We start from the raw sequence: 27896 nt of genomic DNA on the forward strand, positions 1-27896 counted from the left end.
CTCTGAAACCTCTGTCTTACTCAGGTTGCTAGGATGATGAGGAAGGAATTAAACCATAAACGGTAAAAGCTTAGATAGTCATATCTTCCTGTAAATATTGTACTACTAGATTGATAGTCTTCTCAATCTCTCCTTTTCTTATGTTTATTAACTCTGTAAATAACATCTGAAATCCTTTTTTGGAATGCAGCAGGATTAATTAACATTTAGCCTATCTCTTAGAACTAAGGTGTTTCCCCATGCCTGGATTCTTGAGATTCTATGTCAGAAATCAACTTGTGGCTAGTCCAGCCATTTAGTAAGACCTTGGTTCCAATGGCCACACCCACAGACTGAAACCCACCACTTCAACAGTCAGAGTTGCATGCTTTCAGAACAGGAAGAATGCCTGAGAGAGGAATGTGTTCCCACGAATTTATCCTCAGCCCATCCCCTTCTGAATTTAAAGAATACACAATTCCTAACTTACTGACCCATGTAGGTCCAAACGAAGTTCATTTTAAGAAATATAAAGAAAAGGGGATCTGATTTTGAACATTTAAGAAAGGGAAACAAAATTCGTATTTTTAAAAGCAATTCAAAAGATGTCTGCTTCCTTTTAAAACTTTCTGAGTCAGTCTCTTAATTGTGGTATTGCAGTAGTAATAATATCAAGAATATATGCTGCTGGCATATGGAAATTATTTTAAAATACAGTGCTAAAAGTGAATTAATAATTTATTTATATGGCTTTTGTTTCTCACAGATTGACAAAATAATGAATTCCATAGACGTTGGAATTAACAGCGAACTTAAAGAAATGAACGGTGAGACCACAAGTAAGGAAACCTTTGTTTTATGTTGTAATTAGTAAATTGCTCAAGAACTGGCTAAAAAGTTATAGGAGACTTTAGATAATTTCATGTTTTTATCATGATAACAGCAGCTACAAATTATTTCCTTCCACTCATATCAAACAACCATGACTTCTAAATATCAATTTTAAGTACACTGATTCAGCACATGGAGAGATTTTTTTCCCCATATGCTAATAAGCCATGGGGAAACATTAATGGAGTTTCACCTCCGTATAGAGTTAAGTATGAAGCACTTCAATGTGTTATAAAGTATGATGACCTGATACACTGCAATTTCGCATTCAGTGAAATGTCCCAATTATCCTGGCAAGAGTGATTAACAATGTACCCCTAGATTGTGGGCTCCAGTATGGCAAGAACTATGTGTTACTCATCTTCATGTACCCCAGAATGCCTAGCAGAGTGTCTCACGAATAGTTGATTTTGCAGTCACTATTTAATATATTGCCCTATGAAGTATTATTTTTTCTCTATAATTAAAGCTCAGAGTAGAATTCCATTTGCAATTTTCTTTGAAGACTTTTTGCTTCATACTAATGGATGATGTCAAATACCAGACAGCTAAATATAAAAATAATAGCCCAATTCATGCTAGAGAAACTACTATTTTGGAAAGAATCAAAAGATCTGGCTTCATTTCCATCTAGCCACTAAGTAGTGGTATAACCATAGATTATCACATAGATCTGTACAATTTGGAGTTAAAACAAGTGATTGCTAAGCTCTCTGAAGAACTCATGGTTAAGTTAGTAGTGATAGTTGATGGTTTTGTTGCGATGGTAAGATTAAGGTCTGTGAGAAAGAAGTCTAAATATATTATAGGATAAAAGGGATTTTGTGGCCTTTTGACTAGTCACTGGAGCTTTTTGGACAGCACCCCATGTGACTCTTAAGCACAGGAAAGTTGGAAAATGGCTCTCTTATGATGTACTGGACCTGGGTGGATAAGAAGGTACATGGAAATCTGGGGTTGCAGTCACTGAAGGGGATATTCAGGCCTAAATGAACACCTCACTCATTTCTCCTATACTGGTACAGATAAGGAATTGCTCTAACATGACTGGACCCCATTTTAATTAAGTGATAATTGTTTAAAAGCTTACATAATTTTTTTGAAATGCATATTTATTTCAGATTTTTAAAATTGAAAAATTATTTTAAAAAGTACCAAAATTTTGTACATATATCTAGGGACACAAATATGACATTAGCTCTGTGTATAGCCAGGTCTCTGATACAGAAATGCTGATAAACATAGAAGATTTTTCTAGTATTCAAAGAACGAGCCTAGGAATGTATGTTGCCACATGGTTCTTCAAGTCATGCTTACAGAATAATTTCAAGAAAGTGTAGGAATGTATATTTTTAATTGGGACGAAGTAAATATATATTTTTTTTATCAATAAGAAATTCCCTGATACTAAGAATGTTCAGGCAGGCACATCGTACTTTTTCTATTGAAAGGCTTAGGTGACATTGAACATTAATGATCTGAAATTCTTCAAACAGATAATATGATATTATAATGAAAGGGTAATGTTATAATAAGAATAAATGTTAAAAATGCCAGTCAGGCAAAGCTGCCTTTGAGGGGCACTTTAGTAGCAAATAAATCCACAGATTATATCTCCTAATTCTCTTTCTACCACTTATACCACCATCCTACCCCTGCCTTTATTTACTATTTTTCTACCGTGATAATGAAAATGAAAGTGGAGACTCTGTCCTCAGATTCATTACTACTAACAAAGTCTGGTTCTATATCTCTGTTAATTTTTGCCTCTTAATTTCATATTAATTATACACTAAGTGATTGACCATGCCATGTGGTATTCCAATTGACCTTTAGGTCATTGTGGATTACAACTTTACTAGGCTGTAGGCTTTTCCTTCTTGAGGCTAGATAGACTAGAGAGGTGATAACCCCATGCAAATTCCACAAATACATACTGGGTACCACATGTCATTGGGAAATCAAGTGGTGAAATAAAAAGTCAGACAGACATGAATTCAAATCTCAGTTCTGCTATTTACTAGGCTCTTGAACTTAGGCAACTCATTCAATTTCCCAATCAACAGAAACGAGGTTAATAGAGGATCATTGTAGAGACATGTCCAATGGCATATAGGTGGAGTCAGACTCATATAGATATGTATTAAGTTTCAACTCCTCACCTTGCCCTACCACAAGGGAAATGTGGTGTTTGACACTGTGGATTTACATATGTGGAGATAAACACACATTAGCCCTTTCTTTAGGAATTCCATGATGTCAGTTAGTCTCATTGACTTGATGTTAAATTTGCTATGCTCCCTGGAATAGTAGCTTGTCAGTTGTAATTCAGGTAGTAACAAACCCAATAGTCAGATGATACCAGAGAAGAGTAACTACTAAAAGAGATCATTAAACTCCAAGATACCCTGGCAAAGAAAAGAGAAAAATCTACTTTATTGACTTAAATGACCTAAATTATTTTTATTAAATTGGAAGTTCTCTTTTTTGCCTGACAAAGGGGAAGGGAGGTGCAATGAAATTAATAGGAGGTAAATTTAGGATAAGCATGAGAAAATATTACTTTACCTAGTATGTGTTGACAGAGTCTAGAATTTTGCTTTGAAAGTCTACTGAACCAAGCACTGTGCCTGCCTTTAACAGAGCTGCACAGCTTTATGAGTGTTTCTGATATTTGTTACTAAAAACCTCAGAAAACAATTGGGAGAATAAAGTCAGAAGCAGTGGAGATACATGATGGATCAAGGATGAGCATTACATTTTTCATGCTCTTTCCCATTTTGTTTCAGTGTTTTTGTTTGCCCTCCCTACTACCTGTACATTTGCAATTTCAGGTATTTTGTAAACAAAATATTTATTGGACAAGTAAAGGATTTGAAAATCTCTTATCTTCATTCCTAAAAATAGGAATCAGCTCAAAGTTTGAGCAGTCTGTATGAATCATCAAACTAGTTCTACTCAGAAAACCATTTTCTCTCTCTCTTTTTTTTTAATTTCCTCAACAGCTATATTGTGCTTTGAAACTTATCCAGCAACATCAACTATCCAGGACTAAGGTAGAAATAGCAGTAAATAAAATTTACTGAATCTATATCAAGTTCTCACTCAAAATAATACTAATAGACAATTTTCACAAACATAAACTTCTGATTTCCCACTTGAAATCAGATTCAAATGCCAAACAAATTGGGATTGGTATTAGGATTCAACTATATCGAATACCTCATATTATCTAAAACATCCTGTTCTTTGGTGATGCTAGATACGTGATGTGATAGTACATTCTATATAGTCATATATTCCCATGTATAGAATTTTTTCAGAGAACGGGTTTTGAAATTAGATGGACTCAACTTCAGATCTCAAGATTGCAGTTCACTGACTCTGTGACCTATTTGATCTCAGTTTCCTCTCCCATAAATTCAGATTTTTAACAACCACCTCATAAGAACTCTGCAAGATTAAATTATACACTTGTACTACTATAGCCTAGAATATAACAGGGAATCAATACATGTAATTCCTTTGCCTTTTTATCAAAGTATGCATGACTTATCTTTCTAATTAGAGTGTATGCCACATAGATAAATACTTAGGAAATCTTGCTTATCATTTTGATCAGTAAAGATTATAGTTAAAATATAACTACTCATAGTCTAAGTTCCTTTCATGTGGAGTCTTTCTTGAAGTCACATTTCCATGTCACATAACCATGGTCTTTTTATTACAAGGAAGCACTTTCAAATTAGGAAATTTACCATGTTCGTTGTAACTACCTCAAAATTGTCACACTTGCTAAGAATCAGGTTGATGATCTTCTTCATGAGATTGAGGAATGCTTAAGTAAAGTGGAGGTAATAATTAGGACTTGCTTATCATCATACATATACAGCAAATATTCAGAGTAACCCAGACTTTATTATACAAAGGTGGCAGATAATCTTGTAAACACCCTCTTACTTCTAAACAAGCTTTCACAAAAAAAACCACACTAGACAGACTATCAGTGTATGGACTGTATTGGAATCATCTTAAGTACATGAATATAAAAAGTAACATTTAGTTAAAAGGTGTTTTTAAAGCTGGGATTTTTTTTCTATACTTAACATTAATTATATTCAAAGAGAAGTATTCTAGATTCCTATCTTTTAAAAACCTACTTTTTCCAAGATATCAATTCCATCTAAATTTTATTTGTAAATGAAAGCTATTAAAATGAATTTATAAAAGATTTTATCATGGAATACACTATATTAGATAGATAAAGCATAACTTGGGCTATTTACTGGAGAGTTCATAGCTCTGAAAACAGTCACTAACATTAATCTGCAACTCCACTTTCTAAGCTTTTTGCTCCTTTTCCTCCAAGAGTCTGAGCGCCAAGTTACAGTTCAGAGTCCCTCATAGCTGAGATCCTCATGGAGAGGATAGAGATCCTTAACTGAGAGTTTCTAGGAACCTAGGAACTCACCAAGGCAGAATAAGTGTTATTTCTTTTCCTGATCTAAGCTCTACCTTTGCCCTAGTATGCAAGAACATGTAGTGCCTCACTTTTCCCTTTCCACAAAGAGGGTCTCCTTCTGGGGGGTCAGGACAGACATTTCCACATCCCCAGAAGCTGCTCCTCCCTCATGTTTTTTTTTTTTTTCCTCCCTGATGTTTTGGCTGCTTTCAGGCCCTTGGTATTTGCTCACATAGCTCTAGATAATAAGCATCAAGAGATACTTTGCCAACGATGCAGCTGATAGCTGTTTTTCTGATGAGGTTGTTGATGGAAATATCATCCTTAAATTCTAGGAAAACATTTAAAAAAAAAAAAAAGCTATTTACAATTTTCCAGAGTTGTCCTGTTGTGGAAATGACAAAGAGGAAAAAAGCTGAAATGTATTCCTTTCTTACTGTGTGTCAGATATTGTGCACTTTTCTCCTGTGAACATTTTTCATTCAGTTCTCAAAATAACTGGGCGAGGTATTATTATACCCATTTTACAGATGAAGAAAGGCTCTGAAAAAGTAAATAATTTGTCAAAATCAACGGCTTCAAAATTATCCTTTTTTTTTTTAAGATTTTATTTATTTATTTGACAGACAGAAATCACAAGTAGGCAGAGAGAGAGGAGGAAGCAGGCTCCCCGCTTAGCAGAGAGCCCAATGTGGGGCTCGATCCCAGGACCCTGGGATCATGACATGAGCGGAAGGCAGAGGCTTTAACCCACTGAGCCACCCAGCGCCCCCTGAAATCCATTATCCTTTCAATCAAATACACTATCTACAGAGAGCAACAGAAGCCAGCCCTTTGCTTCTTTCTCTTTACTTCAAATCATACTCATAGGCACTAAAGAGAGCCAACAAAGAGTGTTTAAGTGTAGAACCAGCCACTTCCTCATAGCAAAGCCTAACTATTGGTATAGCAAAAGCTTTAGCTCCAACTCCAAAGCCCTCCCATAGTATAGGTCACATGGTCATATATTTAAATGAGTCACAGCTCTAAATTTCTCCTGTGTCCCAAAGTGAATGCATAAATGCTGATAAAGACCTAAGTTTCACTTATTTTCAGAGGAAGACTTTCCCTTGCCTCCAGCAATATTTCTTTTTCCATGAGCTGTTAAATTGCACATTAAAAACCTCTCCATGAGATGCTTTGCAACAGACATAATTTATTTTTGATTTTTATTTCTTTTTACAGCACTATTTTTAATAGAACCAACTGGGGAAGGTGGGTAGTAGAATACGTTAGCACACAAGCACCCTATTTTGTCCAAATTAAGAAAAGACTTATTTTTATTATATTTTATATAACACTTCACTGAGTAACTTTTTGTTCAGATAGATTAAATCTAAGCAATCCTTAATAATACACTGGCCATGTAAAAATGTGAAGTATAGTAATTATTAGACTAGCATGAGTTAATCTTTATCAAGAGATAGTGTTTAATCAACCAAACAATTGTGTTCTTAGCACAATAGCCACTAAAATCTATTTAGCACTGTTCATTCAAAATAGTTATTAAAAACTATAATAATCTACACAATATAGATTTTGATCATTAGGATAGAGCTGAGATTTTCTGGTTTTGAAATTATTAGTAATATTTACATGTGAAATTAGGCTTCTCTTAAAAAATGAAATAGTTGAATATTACTCTATGGCCTAATATTTGCCTATGATGTATCAATAGTTAGAACTGGTATATTGTTTTTAATTCAACTAATATTTAAGCTTTCTGCAAAAGACCTAGAGCAGGTAACAAGTACAGTCTCTCAGCTATATTGGAATACTTTCCATAATATCTTTCATATGTGATCAGCCAACAACTGCTCCAATATGTCCCACAATGATATGCTCACTACTTTCAGAGACAATATTATTCTACCACTAGGAAGTTCAAATTGTTAACAACTTTATTTTTTGACATAGGTTTGGATTTGTACTCTAACAATTACTAGTATTGTGATCTTGAGGAAATCATTTCACAGCCTAAACCTCACTTCCTCACACAGAAAACAGCTATAACAAATATCTGCCTTCCCTCAGCATCATTAGAAAAATCTAATGAAAAAAAAAAAAAAGAAAAATCTAATGAATTACTACATGAGAAAGTAGTTAGCTACATTCCTAGTACATAGTAGACTATACTGGATGATATCTCCCCTCTTTGATTTATCTTTTCCCTTCTATCCATTTTCTCTTTAAAATTTTTTCCTAAGAAACAAAGGGTGGATAGTGGCCTTTTATTTATTTCTAATACATATAAGTACCTTCTAGATATGGATGATATTTTTGATAGGCTATACTTCTTACATATTCACCATAAAATTGGAAAGCAGCTGCCAAGAATCTTCTTTGTAATATACTTTAAAAATACTAGTTGAACAACTTTTATATAAATTTCAGGGCATTTTACACAGTTTACCATTAATAATTCATACTGGGAAGAGAATAGGAGGTGTAGGGAAAGAAAAATTCTTCCTCTGCCCTTCAAGTTCTTCCAGCCGGACCAAGAATTAAATTTACATAAGACCAATTTAATAGGAGGAAAACAACAACAAAGTTTTACTACATGTGCATGGAAGCCCAACACTGAAATTGAAACCTAAAGAAATGACCAAGGCAGGCAGTTTTTATACTTTTTAGACAGAGACAATAAATACGTGAAGAACTGACAGGATAAAGAAAACAGATGTTTGGGAAGTTTAATTAGTGAGGAATTCTAAGCAGAATTTTGGTTGAGGTAGCTGACTAGTAAAAAAAGCTAGCAAGTTTTGTTTCTACGTTTTACTGTTTCTACAGTTTCCTTGGCTTTGAAGTCCCTATCTCTGGTGATAAGGATATGGTTTTACTTCTTAGTTCAGGGTGGGGTACCTTCCATGTGAGAGGTTTATTTCTTGCTTTTAGGGGGACAAAGGATGGTCTGAGTATTCTTGTACCAGGTATTTCCCAAGCAGCTTCAATTCAAAATAATCAGCATGCCATTATGGCACATTTTGGGCCACCTGCCTTGGGCCCCCTGCCTTGGGCCCCTACAGAGGTAAAACTAATTAAGACTAATTCAAAATATAGCTAATAGACCTCCATAAGTTATGGATCATCATAATGATTGCTTTTAAATACAAATTTGTCTTCCTAAAGTGTAATGAAGAATTAACTGATAAACATGGGTCACTTACCCATGAAAAAATTTTATAGTTTATACTGGTTGTTTCTTTGATACTCTGTCCTGAAAAAAAGGCTTCTCATCTACGTGTATTTTTGGAACTCAAATATAAAGTTCTAGAAAATTAGGAAATGAAATGTTTTATAAGTTGAAGAACAATGGTACCCAACACTATCACTTATAGGAATGCATCCTAAGGAAGCAAGAGGACAAGAACAAAATAAGAGTATATAAATGTGTTCATCTCAGCATTGTTTATGGTCCTTCAAAAACTAAAATCAAACCAAATGAACATTTATAGAAAATTTATAAATTGAGTTACTGTAATTCTCTATGATAAAATATTAAACGTTTAATTAGATAATTTAAAATGACATTAGATCTGGGGTGCCTGGGTGGCTCAGTGGATTAAGCCGCTGCCTTCGGCTCAGGTCATGATCTCAGTGTCCTGGGATCGAGCCCCACATCGGGCTCTTTGCTTGGCGGGAGCCTGCTTCTCTCTCTCTCTCTGCCTGACTCTCCGCCTACTTGTGATCTCTCTCTGTCAAATAAATAAATAAAATCTTTAAAAAAAAAAAATGACATTAGATCTAAATTTTTATCATGGAAATATAGCCATAATTTATTACTAAATGAAAAGAGTAGATAACAAAGTAAATTATAATCCCATTTTTGAATATACATGCATGAAAAAGATTTGGAGGATGGGTGCAAAATTGTTAACTGTGACTATCTCTGGGTAAGCTTATCAGTGATTATTATTTTCTTCTTTCCTAAATTCTCTGAAGTTTTTACAGCGAATATACATTATTTTATGTTTATTGTCAGCCTTTCAATTGAAAAAGGTATATGTCAATTTAGTAAACAAATACATTGAAAAACAGGTTATAATTTATATATGACAAACATATATAATCACATATATATAAACATTTATATGTAAACATAAAATTTTATAGCTATCAATGTAATAATAAAAGGTTTGCCAAGTAAATACTATTAATGAATATGTGATTAAGTCTTTTTGTCAGTTTTGAGCTAAAATAACTATTTCAGTGGCTTTCGTTTAATTTATTTTCTTATGTTACTGCAAAAACTATCTACACATATTTTTCTTTTTTTGTAAAGATTTTATTTATTTATTTGACAGACGGAGATCACAAGTAGGCAGAGAGGCAGGCAGAGAGAGAGAGGAAAGCAAGGCTCCCTGCTGAGCAGAGAGCCCAATGTGGGGCTCGATCCTAGGGCCCTGGGATCATGACCTGAGCTGAAAGCAGAGGCTTTAACCCACTGAGCCACCAGGTGCCCCTACATATATTTTTAAAATCTTATTAAACCAATCCCTGATCAAAATGATTTTTTTAATGTCCATTGTCAGTCTATGTGCATATTCTGGTGATATTCTAGTCCTTGTCTATGTGTATACTCAGTTTCTATATATTAAAAATAATCATATAGGTAGAATTTTGCAATTCTCATTTTCACATATTTCACAAAATTCTATTTTCTTACTTTTTTGTCTTACATCTTGCTTTATCCCTCCTGTGAATATCCAGTGTTAGCATGGTGTATATGCTTCTACTCTTTTCTCCAATTTCATGCAATCACAAACAGAAAAGTGATGATGATAGATAGATAGGTAGGTAGGTAGATAGATGATAACTGTTGTTTGTGTTTTAACAACAAGAAATCACACTAATACATTTCTCTGCAACCTATTCTTCTCTTTCAACAATAAATCATAACTTTACCTTACTTTCATAATCAGTGAACTAAATAACCTATAAAACAAAATTGCCCTCATAAAGTTCACCCTCAGAGAGGAAAATTTCTCTGATTATGTTGCTGCTCCAGGCTCTGCACTCCCTTGCTCTGTGACTTGCAAAACAACACCTCACACTGAGCCTCAGTTTCCTAATTTGAAAATTAAAAGGTAGGACTAGATCTTTTCCTACTCAATAATTCCATGACTAATAATTTTTATCTTCCGTTTTATGGGTTGTGTTTGGCAGATTGTCCTTTTTTAAAGCTTTCCGTTACTTAATCTCTTAAGGACAAATGACCAATAAATCTCAAGTATGTGTATTTCAACTAGGTTCCTCTAAGAATGTTGCCAGATCCTCATTTTATACTCCTTTAAAAATATATTAGCATAACAAATGCATAATTTAATTGACATGGTTGTGTAAGATATTTAAGTTCTTTGGTTTTTTGTGCAAAAAAAAATGACAAGCTGAAATCATGCGTATATTAGTGATGCAAATGGATATAAATGCAGAATTTCTGATACTATATTTTGCTTGCTTCTTGAATCCACTAAGCTTCTTATAAGTATATTTTAGACAAAAAAGTAGTTAACATTTCAATAGTGCATACTTTTCATTAGGTTGCCAATACTGACCAAGTCCTCACAATGGCCTATTTCTTACCCACTGACTTGGTCTGACTGAGCTGTAGGTTAGCATCTCCCTTCCCCACAGGGTCCTGAAGTTTGGCTTGGCCCCAAATCTAAGCAAGTCCTAAATGCAGGAGGACATCTTCTCTTAAGAGTTCATTCAGAATCAACTGACAAGAGAGAAACATTTCCCGTTAATGCCACTCTCTTCATATCCTCTGCTCAGCTCCCCCTGCTGCTCCATTTCCCCTCCAAGTTCCTATAGACTTGCTTTATCCCTCGTTATTGAAAAAGGGGGAAAAAAAAGGCATTTTTCTTTTTGATTTTGAGATGCCTGAAGTCCTGAGGAAGGAGGATTCTCCCTGTTGTAATAATCTTTTTAAGTTTCTCCTTGCCTGAGTCTCTATTTGTCTGTATTTGACAGTACTAAAAATTTCTTAGGTCTTTCTGATTCATCTTGCACCTTCTCAGCCAGTTTTACTTTTCCTATGTCTTATCAGACCATAAAGGGTGTTTCCCACTGTCAATCCTTAGGGACTATATAACTGATTTTCTTTGTGTAGTCATTGTTTTGAAAAATGTGTGCATGCTTCTATGTGTGTACATGTGTAGGACAGGTGGAGTATACCTACAATATCAGAATTGTATATGTGACATAATTATAGATGTGAGATCTATACAAATTGATTTCTGATACAATTCTTTTTTAATTAATTATTTAATTAACATATAATGTATTATTTGCCCCAGGGATATAGGTCTGTGAATTGTCAGGCTTACACACTTCACAGCACTCACAATATCACATACCCTCCCCAATGTCCATAACCCAACCACCCTCTTCCTTCCCCACTTTCCCCCAGCAAACCTCAGTTTATGTTGTGAGATTAAGGGTCTCTTATGGTTTGTCTTCCTCCCAGGCTCATCTTGTTTCATTTTTTCGTTTCCTACACCCCCAAACCCCCACTCTGCCTCTCAAATTCCTCATATCAGGGAGATCATATAATTGTCTTTCTCTGATTGACTTATTTTGCTCAGCATAATACCCTCTAGTTCCACCCACGTCATTGCAAATGGCAAGATTTCATTTCTTTTGATGACTGCGTAGTATTCCATTGTATATATATACCACTTCTTCTTTATCCATTCATCTGTTGATGGACATCTAGGTTCTTTCCATAGTTTGGCTATTGTGGACATTGCTGCTATAAACATTTGGGTGCACATGCCCCTTCAGATCACTACATTTTAATCTTTAGAGTAAATATCCTGTAGTGCGATTGCTGGGTCATAGGGTAGCTCTATTTTCAACTTTTTGAGGAACCTCCATGCTGTTTTCCAGAGTGCCTGCACCAGCTTGCATTCCCACCAACAGTGTACGAGGGTTCCATTCCTTTCTCTGCATCCTCTCCAACATCTGTCATTTCCTGACTTGTTAATTTTAGCCACTCTGACTGGTGTGAGGTGATATCTCATTGTGGTTTTGATTTGTATTTCCCTGATGCCGAGTGATGTGGAGCACTTTTTCATGTGTCTGTCGGCCATTTGGATATCTTCTTTGCAGAAATGTCTGTTCGTGTTTTCTCCCCATTTCTTGACTGGATTATTTGTTCTTTGGGTGTTGAGTTTGATAATTTCTTTATAGATTTTGGATACTAGCCCTTTATCTGATATGTCATTTGCAAATATCTTCTCCCATTCTGTCAGTTGTCTTTTGGTTTTGTGACTGTTTCCTTTGCTGTGCAAAAGATTTGAACTTGAAGTCCCAGCAGTTCATTTGTTTGCCCTTGCTTCCCTTGCCTTTGGCGATGTTTCTAGGAAGAAGTTGCTGCAGGTGAGGTCAAAGAGGTTGCTGCCTGTGTTCTCCTCAAGGAATTTGATGGACTCCTGCCTCACACTGAGGTCCTTCATCCATTTTGAGTCTATTTCTGTGTGTGGTGTAAGGAAATGGTCCAGTTTCATTCTTCTGCATGTGGCTGTCCAATTCTCCCAACACCGTTTGTTGAAGAGACTGTCTTTTTTTCCATTGGACATTCTTTCCTGCTTTGTTGAAGATTAGTTGAACATAGAGTTGAGGGTCCATTTCTGGGCTCTCTATTCTGTTCCATTGATCTATGTGCCTTTTTTCGTGCCAGGACCATACTCTCTTGATGATGACAGCTTTGTAATAGTCCTTGAAGTCTGGAATTGTGATGCCACCAACTTCAGCTTTCTTTGTCAACATGCCTCTGGCTAGTCAAGGTCTTTTCTGGTTCCATATAAATTTTAGTATTATTTGTTCCATTTCTTTGAAAAAAATGGATGGGATTTTGATAGAGACTGCATTAAATATGTAGATTGCTTTAAGTAGCATAGACATTCTCACAATATTTATTATTCCAATCCATGAGCATGGAAAGTTTTTCCATTTCTTTGTGTCTTCCTCAATTTCTTTCATGAGTACTTTATAGTTTTCTGAGTACAGAGTCTTTGCCTCTTTGGTTACATTTACTCCTAGATATCTTATGGTTTTGGATGCAAGTTTAAATGGGATCAACTCCTTAATTTCTCTTTCATCTGTCTTGTAGCTGGTGTATAGATGGAACTGATTTCTGTGCATTGATTTTATATCCTGACACTTTACTGAATTTCTGTATGAATTCTAGCAGTTTTGGAATGGATTCTTTTGGGTTTTCTACATAAAGTATCATATCATCTGCAAAGAGTGATAGTTTGACCTCTTCTTTTCTGGTCCAGATGCCTTTAATTTCTTCTTGTGTGATTGCTGAGGATAGGACTTCTAGTACTATGTTGAATAGCAGTGGTCATAGTGGACATCCCTCATGTGTTCCTGATCTTAGTGGAAAAGCTTTCAGTTTTTCCCCATTGAGAATGATATTTGCTGTGGGTTTTTCATAGATGGCTTTGATGATATTGAGGTATGTACTCTCTATCCCTACACTTTGAAGAGATTTGATCAAGAAAGGATGCTGTACTTAGTCAAATGTTTTTCAGCATCTATTGAGAGTATCGTATGGTTCTTGTTCTTTCTTTTATTAGTGTATTGTATCACATTGATTGATTTGCAGATGTTGAACCAACTTTGCAGCCCAGGAATAAATCCCACTTGGTTGTGGTGAATAATCTTTTTAATGTACTGTTGATTCCTATTGCCTAGTATTTTGGTATGAATTTTTGTGTCTGTGTTCATCAAAAATATTGGTCTGTAATGTCTTTTTTGATGGGGTCTTTGTTTGGTTTTGGGATCAAGGTAATGCTGGACTCATAAAATGAGTTTGGCAATTATCCTTCCTTTTCTATTTTTTGGAACAGTTTCAGGAGAATAGGTATTAATTCTTCTTTAAATTTCTGGTAGAACTCCCCTGGGAAGCCATCTGGCCCTGGGCTCTTGTTTCTTGGGAGAATTTTGATGACTGATTCAATCTCCTTACTGCTTGTGGGTCTGTTCAGGTTTTCTATTTCTTCCTGGTTCAGTTTTGGTAGTTTATAGGTCTCTAGGAATGCATCTATTTCTTCCAGATTGTCGAATTTGCTGGTGTATTTTTGCTCATAATATGTTCTTATAATTGTTTGTATTTCTTTGGTGTTGGTGGTGATCTCTGTCATTCATGATTTTACTTATTTGGGTCCTTTCTCTTTTCTTTTTTGATAAGTCTGGCCAGGGGTTTATGAATCTTATTAATTCTTTCAAAGAACCAGCTCCTAGTTTCATTGATTTCTTCTACTTCTATTGATTTGTCCTTTTGGTTTCTACCACCTTGATTTATGCTTGGATCTTTATGATTTCTCTTCTCCTGCTGGGTTTAGGTTTTCTTTGCTGTTCTTTCTCCAGCTCCTTTAGGTATAGAGTTAGTTTGTGTACTTGAGACCTTTCTTGTTTCTTGATTCAAGTATAAAGGCTTGAATCACTATATACTTTCCTCTCAGGACAGCCTTTGCTGTGTCTCACAGATTTTGAACAGTTGTGTTTTCATTATCATTTGTTTCCATGAATTTTTTCAATTCTTCTTTAATTTCCTAGTTGACCCATTCATTCTTTAGTAGGATGCTCTTTAGCCTCCATGTTTTTGAGTTCTTTCCAACTTTTCTTTTGTGATTGAGTTCCAGCTTCAGAGCATCATGGTCTGAAAATATGCAGGGAATGATCCCAATCTTTTAGTACCAGTTGAGACCTGATTTGTGACTCAGGATGTGATCTATTCTAGAGAATGTTTCGTGCACTAGAGAAGGATGTGTATTCTGTTGCTTTGGGATGGAATGTTCTGAATATTTCTGTGATGTCCATCTGGTCCAGTGTGTCATTTAAGACCTTTATTTCCTTATTGATCTTTTGCTTGTATGATCAGTGCATCTCAGTGAGGGTGGTGTTAAAGTCCCCTACTATTGTTGGATTATTGTCGATGTGTTTCTTCAATTTTGTTATTAGTTGGTTTATGGAGTTGGCTGCTCCCATGTTAGGGGCATAGATATATAAAATTGTTAGATCTTCTTGTTGGACAGACCCTTTGAGTATGATATAATGTCCTTCTTCATCTCTTATAGTCTTCGGCTTAAAATCTAATTATCTGATATAAGGATTGCCACCCCAGCTTTCTTTTGATGCCCATTAGCATGGTAAATTGTTTTCCACCCCCTCACTTTAGCTATGGAAGTGTCTTCATGTCTAAAATGAGTTTCTTGCACATAGCATGTTGATAGCTTTTGGTTTTTTATCCATTCTGATACCCTGTGTCTTTTAATTGGGGCATTTAGCCCATTTACATTCAGGGTAACTATTAAAAGATACGAATTTAGTGCCACTGAATTGACTGTAAGGTAACTGTTATTGTATATTGTCTCTGTTCCTTTTTGGTCTACTACTTTTAGGCTCTCTCTTTGTTAAGAGAACCGCTTTCAATATTTCCTGTAGGGCTGGTTTGGTGTTTGCACATTTTTAAATTTTTGTTTGTCCTGGAAACTTTATCTCTCCTTCTATTTTCAATGACAGCCTAGCTGGATATAGTATTCCTGGCTGCATATTTTTCTCATTTAGTGCTCTGAATATATCATGCCAGTTCTTTCTGGCCTGCCAGGTCTCTGTGGATAAGTCTGCTGCCAATCTAATATTTCTACCATTGTATGTTACAGACTTCTTGTCTCGAGCTGCTTTCAGTATTTTCTCTTTGTCAATAAGACTAGTAAGTTTTACTACTAGATGATGGGGTGTGGACCTATTTTTATTGATTTTGAGGGGGGTTCTCTATGCCTCCTGGATTTTGATGCTTGTTCCCTTTGACATATTAGAGAAATTCTCTCTTATAACTTGCTCCAATATACCTTCTGCCCCCCTCTCTCTTTCTTCTTCTTCTGGAATCCCAATTATTCTAATATTGTTTCATCTTATGATATCACTTATCTCTTGAATTCTCCCCTCATGGTCCAGTAGTTGTTTGTCTCTCTTTTGCTCAGCTCCTTTATTCTCCATCATTTTGTCTTCTATATCACTAATACTCTCTTCTGCCTCATTTATCCTACCAGTAAGAGCCTCCATTTTTTGATTGCACCTCATTAATAGCTTTTTTTATTTCAGCCTGGTTAGATTTTAGTTCTCTTATTTCTCCAGAAAGGGATTTTATTTCTCCAGACACGGTTTCTCTAATATCTTCCATGCCTTTTTCAAGCCCAGCTAGCACCTGAGAATCATCATTCTGAACCCTAGATCTGACATGTCTATATTGATTAGGTCCCTAGCCATTGCTACTGGCTTTTGTTCTTTTTTTGTGGTGAGTTTTTCTGACTTGTCATTTTATCCAGGTAAGAATATATGAACAAGAGAATAAAATACTAAAAGGGTGGCAAAGACCCCAGAAAGATGTATGCTTACCAAGTCAGAAGATACCACAAACCAGAGGAGAAAAAAGGGGGTAAAAAGAAATTTTAAATATACATATATATATATATATATATATATATATATATATATATATATATATACATACACACAGACACACACATATATATATAACTGGTGAATAGACCAGAGCCACTTACTTTATTTTGGGTGTATTTTGGTCTCTCAGAAGAAACTACCTCTCAAAATTTTCAATAAAGAAAAACATATATACAAAAATAAGGGTAAACATGATGAAGGGATGGAATATGACTGTAAAGATGAAAATTTTTTAAAAATCCTAAAAAAGCAATTGATAAGATAAGTTGGTTGGAAAAAGAAAAAAGAAATAAAAAGGTATGGGGGAGAGAATGTGCTTAGGCTGGAGAGTAGAACAATGCCATGTGCCAGATTTAGGGTGTATTTTGATCTATTAGGAGAAATTGTATCCCAAATTTTTTTAGAAAAATACCCATATATATATGTATATATACATATATATATATATATATATATACACAAAAAATAAGGTTAAATAGAATGAAGGATGAAATATGACTATAATAATGATGTTTTAAAAAGGTTTTTTGAAAGGTATTGTTGAGATAAGCTAGTTAAAAAACATTAAAAGAGCAAAAAGGAAAAGTTAAAAAAATTAGAATAAGAAAAAAATAAATTTAAAAAAATTAATTAACTTTGCAAGAGTGAAGGATCATGGGGAGAAAGCCATGAATTTCATGCATTGATTTCTCCTATCTCTGGAGTTAGGCTGTTTTCCTTGTTCAGTGAGCTTGGTCTTGGCTAGATGTTCTTGCTGATCTTCTGGGGAAGGGGCCTGTGGTAGTGATTCTTCAGTGTCTTTGCCCGAGGCAGAATTGCATAGCCCTTGCCAGGCGCCAGGCTAAGAAATCTGTTCAAGTTCACTCTCGGTAGCTTTTGTTCCCTGAATGCTTTCCATAGAGCTCTGGAGGGCGGGAATGAAAATTGGGCTTCCCAGTCTCTGGCCCTGAGGAGCCAAGAGCTCAGGGACCCACTCCTCAGTGTGCCCTCAGAGAAAAGGGATCAATTACTCCCCTCTCCCTAGTCTCTAGGTGCATTCTGTGCTTACCTGGCCTGTGATTGAGTATTTCTATCTCTGACACACAGTTCCATTTGGAGTCTCCAAGCCAACAGATTCCTGCCTCCAGAGGGGGAAAGTGAGTCTCCCTGGATCTGCCACTTGTGGGGTCCCTGTTCAAATAGCAGTGGCCAGACTTTGCCTTGGATCATAGTTTAAGGTAACCCTGAGCTGAGAGCTCATGGCTTGGCTCTGTTGCTGTAGTCAGCTTCCCTCCTCCAATACCTGGGAGCTCTGCAACATTCAGACACCCCTGATCTTTCAGTGACCCCGTGGGTCCTGAGACCATCCCTGTGAGGGCTCCAACCCTGGAGCAATGCCCTCAGTGGAGCAATCTCCTAAAGGTTTTGGTTTTGTGCTCTGTTGCTCCACTGCTTGCTGGGAGCTGGCCCCTCCCCTGTGGTCTATCTTCCCATCACTTGGGATTCACTTCTCCACATATCCTGCCTTTCAGAAAGTGGCCAATTTTCTGTTCCTAGAATTGCTGCTCTTCTCTTTGATCTCTTGTTGAGTTTGTAGGTGTTTGATAACTTGTAGGTGTTTGTAGCTTGATAACTATCTAGCTAAACTCCTATGACTTGATGTCATTTCAGTCTGCTACTCCTCTGCCCTTCTGATCCAATTCTGTATCAATCAGGAATTTTCTAAGAAAATTATCTCTTATCTATTCATATCATACCAAGTGCTCATAATTATAAAACACCAGTGAAATATGAAAGCATTTTAAATAAAACTGCAACATACAATAGCAAATACCTTATCACTTATTGATGCTAAAATATGAAAGGCTTGGTATAGTGACATTGAGCCTTTATTGTAAAAGTAAAGGAAAGATTGTCTTCTTTTTTTAAAGACTGAATAATATTCCATTCCAAGTATATACCACACTTTCTTTGGCATTTAGGTTGTTTCCATAGCATGGCTGTTGTGAATAATGCTGCAATGAATATGGGAGTGTGGATGTCTCTTTGAGATCCTGATTTCAATTCTTTTGGATAAATATCCAGAAGTGGGATTCCTGGATCACATGGTGGTCCTATTTTTAATTTTTGAGGAAATTCCATAATTGTTTTCCAGGGTGGCTACACCACTTTACATTCCCAACAACAATGCACAAGGTTCCCCTTTTTCTGACCTCCTTGCCAATACTTGTTATCTTTTTTCTTTTCTTTTCTTTTCTTTTTTTTTTAAGATTTTATTTATTTATTTGAGCAAGAGAGACAGAAAACACAAGTAAGGGGAGCAGCAGGCAGAGGGAAAGGGAGAAGCAGGCTTCCAGTAGGACAGGGAGCCCAGTGTGGCGCTTGATCCCAGAACTCAGAGACCATGACCTGAACCATAGGCAGGCACTTAACTGACTGAGCCACCTAAGCATCCCGCTTCTTTTATAATAGCCATTCTCTCAAATGTGAGATGATACTTCATTGTAATTTTGATTTTCATTTTTCTGATGTTAAGTGATCTTGAACTTCTTTTCATATACCTCTTTGCCTGGAAGATGTGATGCTAAATGAAATAAGCTAGACACAGAAGGACAAATATTACATGATTCCACTTACATATCTTAGTCCATTCAGAGTGCTCTAATAGAAGACCACAGTCTTGGTGACTTATAAACAATAACAATTATTTCTCACAGTTGTGAAGGCTGGGAAGTGCAAGATCAAGGAGCTGAGAAATTTGTGAGTGAATTTCTGTTGAAAACCCGCCTCCTACTTCATGCAGTCATCTTTTCACTGTGTCCTCATGTGAAAGGGGGCAAGGTACCTCTCAGGGGTCTCTTAGAAGGGAACTGCCCATTCATGAGGGCTTACCTCCCAAAGTTTCCACCTCCAATTATCATCACACTAGGGATTCGATTTCAACAATTTTGGAGGGCACAAACATTCAGTCTATAGCACGTGAAGTATCTAAAACAGTCAAACTCATAGAAAGAGAGGATAGAATGGTGCTTGCCAGGAGCTTTGGGAAGGGGGAAGGGGAGTTGCTCTTCAACAGGTATAACATTTTAGTTTGCAAGATGCAAAAGTTCTAGAGATCTGCTGCATAACATTGTGCTCTATAATTAACAATACTGTATTGTATACTTAAAATTTTGTTAAGAGGGCATAGATCCCATGTTAAATGTTCTTATGACAATAAAAAATAAAAACAAAGAATAAAGGAAAGAAAACAGGCCTCCATTACCCTTATTACCCTCTGCATTCACAACACAAATGTCTTCCACTTGAGCTTCTCAAGCATTTAAAAAACCATTTGTATCTGGTATACTTTTGTTATTTTTTTTTTTCCAATGGAGTAAGTGCTCATATTCTTACTAGAGTTACTTAGAGTGGGACTCTGTATATTTATATTCTGCCTATCTTCAAAAAATACTTGAGAAGGCTTGCAATAAAAGATATAATTACAGTAAAATAAGACCCCATTAAAGCAATAGTAAAAGATATGAACCTGATAGTTTAAAAGAAAAATTTTAGATGAGAGACAAAAAAAAAAGAAAATATTCCAGCAAACCTAAGGAGAATGACTTCCACCAAGCAAACAACTTGGCTCTAAGCTTCTTAGCAAGCCAAGACAAAAGTGGTCTACAGAGCTGTCTTTATAAAGAAAATATTATCAGATATATAGAGAAAGGAGCTCTTTTCTAGCTTGAAACTCTGGGGGGAATTTCTTCCATGGGTCATTTTATAAAAGATAGCTAACTAGATTAGGAACAACCCCATCATTTGGGGAAAAGGGAGTATTCTACCTGTGACTTATATATAGCCAGATGTGCATTGATAAGGTAGTGCTCCTTTCTAGAGGGGACTTCTGGCTTTCTCCATGATATAAACAAGCACTAGCTCTAAAATATCAATATTGTTTTCCCTTACCCTTTCAAAAAAGACCCTCTTTATTTAACCTGTACTGTGGGTCAGTGACTTAAGTACCAGGATTTCAGGGGTATTTAATAAAATTAAAGCACTAAAATGTCACATGACAGGTTGGGGAACTATTAATCATATGTGGAAGAATATGACATATGGTGTCAGAAAATGTAAGTTAGGGTCACAGTTCCATTTCTTACTGGCTGCATGACCTTGGACAACTGACTTCATCATTTGAAGCCTCCATTTTCTTATTCTTTATAATGAGAATAATAGATTTCTTCTTATTATAATTAAATGGGATAATTTGCATGAAAGCACTAATAAACTGCAAAGGTCTGTTAGTTATTATTATGTTACCTCCCCAGAAGTCTCTTTGCCTTAAAATTAGAGGTCGTTGTGGTCATTTTTCTCTCCAGGCAATTGAATGCATTTTATAAGCACTCAGTAAAATGTGGCTTTGTATTCATGCATAGACAATTCACCCCCTGGAAGGTCTCTAAAAACAAAACAAAGCAAAAAATTTTTAAAAAATAAACTTTCTTCTTGAAGAAGTGACCAGTAAATTAGATTTTCTAGTTTATTTTTATGTATTAGAGAAAAATTTGTTTATACTATGAACAAAAAAATAAGGCCATTTTCCCCACTAATAAAAACGGGAATAGAGGGGCACCTGGGTGACTCAGTGGGTTAAAGCCTCTGCCTTCGGCTCAGGTCATGATCCCAGGCTCCTGGGATGGAGCCCCACACTGGGCTCTCTGCGGGGCAGGGAGCCTGCTTCCCTTCCTCTCTCTCTCTCTGCCTGCCTCTCTGCTTACTTGTAATCTCTGTCTGTCAAATAAATAAATAAAAATCTTTAAAAACAGGAATAGAGAGAAATTCCAGGACAATGAACAAAGACCCAATGTGTCAACACATGCATGCTTACAACATAATTGCCAAGATTAACTGCAGTTCAACTTGTAGTACCATCAGTCTTTCCTAAACAAATTTGGTAAATAAGGCAGTAAATTATTTTTTTTAAAGATTATGCTAACATCTCATTGGTTGTGTGTAACTGGTAGCTTAGAGAGACTGAAGACAGACAGGTGACTATACTGCTATTCTCGTCATCCACACCCAAGAGAAAGTGACAAACTAGACTTAACAATAGTAGCTATAGGAAAAGGTGGAGGGTAGTCTTTGAGAGATGTCTGTTATTTACCAAGATTTAACCCTTTCTGAGTCACTAGTTGGTTGGAAAGTCTCCCAGAAACTGTGAGGCATCTTGCAGGAAAAATGCAAATACACTTCAAAATAATTTCCAATCCCTACCACATACATATGTGTATATATGTACAGATTCATGTGTGCACACACATACAACCATAATGAGAGAGGAAAAATGCTTGTGGACAAAGGAAACACAGCATTAATGCAGAGATATCAATTTCTGAAAGATTTTCCAAATTCCTGAGAGTACTCCAGACTCTGGATTTCTGGAGTTGAAAGTTTTCATAGCTATGATCAAGGCTAAAAACATCACCAAAGTCTATCAGAGAACGATGTAGGGTCTCTCTTCCGTTTGCGAAGATCGGAGCATAACATCAACAACAGTTCATACCTTAAATAATCATCAGCCATAGTAGATTTGGGAAAGGGTTAAATGAAATATTTCATATTATAAGATGTCAAATAAGAGAATTTTAGGGTGTATAGATGTGGGATCTCTAACATAAGTTTAAGATATATTTTATCTGCTCACATATCCTTGAATCACATGTAATTTTCCGCACACTTTTTGATACAGTGATAGGTACACAGGACATAGGGATTGCGAGGCTGACCCTATGTGTTAACAATGATTTCCATAAACCTGTGTGTCTCTTAGATCTTGAATTTCTTTGTTGATACATATATTCTCAACTTTAAAATTCTAAACTAGAGAAAATTTAAAATGTTCCTCATTTTCTACTTTCATTTTTTTTAAAGCTGAGAAATTTTCTCCATAAAGATTTTAATATGTTGTTTTACTAGATAGTGTATCTGATTCATGATTTACAAATAAGAAAGTAAAAATGATTGTATAATATTCTCTGAAGAAAATTTCTCTGTAGTACCTATGACCTAATAGTCCCATTTCCCCCTTTCATATGCAACCACAGTGTCAGGTATATCCTTTTAGGGATATTTAATCAAAATACAAGCAAATATGAATATACTTTCTTTTTCTCCTTTACTTTTCCCTTTTAAGCTAATTAACAAATAGTATCATACTCTATACACTGTTCTTCATCTTGCTTTTTCAATCTATTAATTTAAATTAATGAAGATCTTTCCATAACAGAAAATAGAGCATTACCTGGTATTTAATTGTGTGAATGTACCATAATTTATTTCACTATCTCCTATATTACTTCTGGTATATCGTTATTAAAGTGCTTTAATATAAACTTGTTTACATTTTAGATGTGCAAGCATTATCTGATAGGTACATTCCCAAAAGTTAAATTACTTTTCAGGGCACATGTATATTTGTCCCTTTGATAACCACTGCCAAATTGCCCTCCTTAGAGGTTATAATTATTTACCCCATCGCTGGCAATATATAGGAAAACCTTATGTCCTGACCAATAAAACATGTTATCAATATTTTGGACCTTTGCTCTTTTGGCAGGTAAAAAATAGTATCTCTGTGCCATTTCTTGTATTAAGAGTGAAGTGGAGCTTCTTTTCATATGCTTACTTTCCATTTGTATTTACTTTTCTCTCTAAACTACCTGTTCATATCTTTTGCCCAATTTGGGGATGTTGTTTGTCTATTTGTATTGATTTAAAGGAGTTATTTATCATTAGGCATACAGCTCTGTGTATGTGTTATAAGTTACAATGATCTTCCCTGATTCGGCATTTGTCTTGTGACTTAACTTATGGCGATTTTGCCATGCAAAATTTAAAAAATGTTTTATAGTTTACTTAATCAAGACTTTTTAAAATTGATGGTTTCAAAGTTTTGTGTTATTATTAGAAAGGCTTCCCTTACTTCCATATTATCAAAGAATCTTCCTATAGTTTCTTCTAGTACTTTTATCATTTTGTTTTTTCTAAATGTGTTCTGTAGGTAATTTTCTCTTATATAAGGAATAAGGGATGGATCAAACTGTACTTTTATAGATGACTACCCAATTGCTCTTACATCAGTTAATGAATTAATAGTCCATGTGGTCTCACTGATTTGAGAAGCACATTTATTATACCTGTTGTCCAATGATATTTTGGTGTTTATTTACTTTCTATTGTGTTCCTCTCATATACCTCTATCTATCTACATGTCAGTACCACAGACTTGTTAGTTCTGTTTCTAGAGTCCATGTGTTTTCTTACCTTGCAAGTTCATGATTTTATTTTAATGCTTGTAAGTGTTTGAACAATTACCCACCACCTCTCTGCTTCTTCAAGGTTTAAAGATGCCTCATTTATCTTTAGAGGGCAGGTGAATGACCCTGGTTCTGCAGACTCAGGTATTAGCCAGAATTTTCCTTCTAGCTAACAGCTAGGCTCAAAGATTAATTCTAAAAGAGAAGCTTTCTAAATAGCGGCAAGATCCCAGCACACTTGCAGGGTCTTTAGCGACTAAGATGGTTGGTCTTCATCTGGAGTTTTATTTAAAAAATTAGGTGTCCCCTGGAGAATTGAATTGACTGTCATTGTGAGAGGAATCCTTCTGTGGAAGTCTCTTACTTTGAGCCTTTGTTCAGTCTTCCCAAAGCCCAGCCAGTCTCTGAGAGGTGAGCACATATTGTGATTCTCTGCAATGACTGTAACTGATCTTCTGCTTGAATCTGAGCCACACTCATCACTCCCTACACTTCATTGCCTTTATACTCCCTTACTCTAAAGCAAAATCTTGTTTATTTGTTCATTTGTTGGCTGGCTGGCAGGGAGGACAAGGGGTTTCTTTTAGTCTTCATTTCCACTTTTATATTATCACAATTCCTTATACCTAGAAAAATCTGTTTCGTGGTTGCATTCTACCTGCTGAATGGAGTGTTGAAGAAAAATTGCACTGGGTGGGGTTAAGGAAGACTTTATTCAAGACTGTTGCAATAGGAGTAGGAGACTAAATCTAACTCCCCTGAAACACAGGTCGGAGAGTTTTAAGTGCTGGGGTGAGCTACTGGGAAAGTAATAAATGAAAGTTATGAAAGAAGATTGGTCAGTATAATTAGGCCATCTCTGTTTGCTAATTGCTGCTTATTGAAATTAGGCCCTCCCAAAGCTTGGGAGAGATATCATTCTGATGGCTGCATTTCAAAAGGATGGCTTTCAGGCCCTTGAGAAGACTTTCCTTGTGTTGTAAAACCATCAAGAGCCTGGGAGAAGATTTACATCTCTAAGAAACAGAGAAATAATTTACAGTTGTAAGTTTTCTAAAGTAAATGCTCTAAGAAAATGGATGTTAGGGGTCTATGGTAAGGAAGAAATCTGTCTAAAGTTTAGCCAAGCTGAAGGGACATTAACCCACAGCTAATCTAGTCACTAATAACTCATTCCACCTGTAACTATCAGATCTCGAATGGAGATTCACCCTCTTCCTTGAGAGAATCATCTGATTACTCAGGACACTGTATTTGTCAACCAAGCTGAGTTAGAGGAATCACACTCTTAAGCACAGTGGTTTCATATGATTTCATGTTTATGAGTGTTTACATACATAGGCCAGAAAATGCCTATTGTGGTGCAAGTACTCACAGAACCCGTTCACATGCTACAGTATTTTATACCATGTTTCATAGGACTCTTACTCTTAATAAGAGTAATAAATAACTTTTTAGGAGGCACTTAATATAACCCAGGTACTGTTGTATGCACCTTACTTGTATTTATTCATGTAATCCTGACAAATACTCTATGAAGTAGTTATTCTCCCACTTTACAGACTGCAAGCCAAAGGACCAGAAATTAAGAAACTAGCCCAAGCTCATTTAAACAGAAATAATGGGATTTAAATCCACTCTGATTCCAGAACCCAAGATTTTAACTTTTATGTTAAACTGCCTTGCTTTCTAATCTTTCAAGAGTTTTCCCAAGGGGCTAGGGCACTATTTTCTTTTAAGAATTGTTCAGGAGGTTAAAAAAAAAAAAAGAAAATTGTTCAGGAGGTGATATAATGGGGTAAACTGAAAGATCTTGGAGCTTAGGTGGCCTCTTTACTTCTGAGCCTGTGGGCAGCAGGTAGGAATCAGTGATGGCAGAGGCTTCCCAGCCTGAACACCACTGTGACAGCCACTTACCAGAGAATCCCTTAATAGTCTGTTCTATGAATTAGTAATCAGATATTTTCCATAAAGCACTGTGAAAGAATTCAATAGAGACACCTAGGGAAATTAAAATAAGCCATTTTACTCCTTAAGAATTCAGAGGACTTAGAAACATCTGTCAAGGTCAGGGAAATAGAAGAATGCTGGGAGAGGAAAGGTGGGGAAAAAAGTGTTGTTGTTTTTTTAAAATCCAAAAAGCAGAAGCTAGAAGGAGAGTATCTTTTTTTTTCTGAGCAGCCTTGAAATGTTAATCTTTACATCCTGATGCGGACCCTAGAGCAGGACAAGACAATGGAGAGGCCCTTCACCTCTCTGGAGTCTGTATACCTGTGCCAAGACACCGTCACTACAGATTCCCTTTTCTTTTCTTTTTTCTTTTTTTTGGTCAAGCCCTCACCTTTGGACCCTTGTTTTGTCACTGGTCTGAGACAATAATGTGAATAGAGGGAAGAATATAGATTAGATTTTAATTGAAGATCCATTACTATTAGGTGAAGGATCTTGTGCAAGACACTTATCTACTCTGAGTCTCAGTTTTCTCATCTGTATAATGGGGATAACTCTTTTTATGGTTGTAAAGATTAGAGATAATGTCTTAAAAGTGCTACTTATGCAATAGTCACTCAACAATTTATGAATATTAGTATACTTCAGCAAGTTTTTTCTAGTCATCAGCTGAAGACCTCAGAGCAAAGCAGGATGAGATTGAAACCAGGAACCAGGTCTATTTTCTGAGGCTATAGAAACAGTTGTCTGTAGACCTTGTAGTGGCAGGTGATGAACAAAAAGGATCACATAGGCAAGGAAAGGAAAATATAGCCCATGGTTATAATCAGTATCAAGTCCAACTTAAGGATGTTAAAGAACTTAAGAGGAAACAGGAAGCATAATAGAAAATTCAGGTAGTCAGAATGAACATAAACCAGAATTTCTTTTTTTTTTTTTAAGATTTTATTTATTTATTTGAGAGAAAGATCACAAATAGGCAGAGAGGCAGGCATAGAAAGGGGAGAAGCAGGCTCCCTGCTGAGCAGAGAGCCCAATGTGGGGCTCGATCCCAGAACCCTGAGACCATGACCCGAGCCGAATACAGAGACTTAACTCACTGAGCCACCCAGGTGCCCCCATAAACCAGAATTTAAGAAACAATTTCCATATAATGCAGGACTGGCTGGGAAGGGGGCTCGCAGCTGCAAGACAACTAGATTTCAAGAAGATTTAGTAGGTCCTCAGAATAGAAGCACCAGGATGTAGATCAAGGAACCCCTCTATAAGATTGGCACATGGAGGTAAAAAGTCTCAGGGAAAGATAAGAATGTGAGGGGCAGGACCTTGAAAGTAAAGAGGTTAGCCTAACTTTTTTGGCTGCTGTAACCAAGAGACTCAACATAATAGTAGCTTAAACAAGAAAAAAATTTACTTTTCTCACATTGAAGTTTGGCTCAGTGGTCTGTGATGTGGCAAAAGTCATCCAAAAGCATCAGGGACCATGTTCGTTCTGTCTGGTAGTTCCGCCACCTTTAGTACATAGCTTCCATCTTTGACTCAAGATAATGTTCTTAGCTTTCACCATCCCTTCCACTTTCCAAATAATGGCAAGAAAAAAAGATTACATTTTCATTTTAAGGACGCACTTCTCACATACTGTTGGCCAGAACTTAGTCACACAGTCATACCAAACTGCAAAGGAAGCTGAATGTAGTCCTTGGTGGGGCAGCCACAACCCCACCAAAAATTGTTACTATTAATTAAAATTACTAAACTTGTATCTATACCATGGACATCAAAACAGAAGTCCAGTTATGGAATCCCAGGACGCTTGA

General features: G+C 36.0%; 1 protein-coding gene across 8 annotated transcripts in view; it reads left to right on the plus strand.

Moving 5' to 3' along the window:
• ANKS1B (ankyrin repeat and sterile alpha motif domain containing 1B) overlaps positions 1-27896 on the plus strand; it is a 1114861-nt gene that overhangs the window by 656778 nt on the left and 430187 nt on the right. For 7 of the 8 annotated variants that reach the window (XM_044228192.1, XM_044228193.1, XM_044228194.1 and 4 more), the window contains one exon: positions 746-818. In XM_044228192.1, the coding sequence (XP_044084127.1) occupies positions 746-818 (73 nt within the window). The remainder of the gene's footprint in view (positions 1-745; positions 819-27896) is intronic. The other variant, XM_044228196.1, reaches the window with a different exon arrangement.

Source organism: Neovison vison, chromosome 12 (assembly GCF_020171115.1).
Source record: "Neovison vison isolate M4711 chromosome 12, ASM_NN_V1, whole genome shotgun sequence".
NCBI classification, from domain to species: Eukaryota; Metazoa; Chordata; class Mammalia; order Carnivora; family Mustelidae; genus Neogale; species Neogale vison.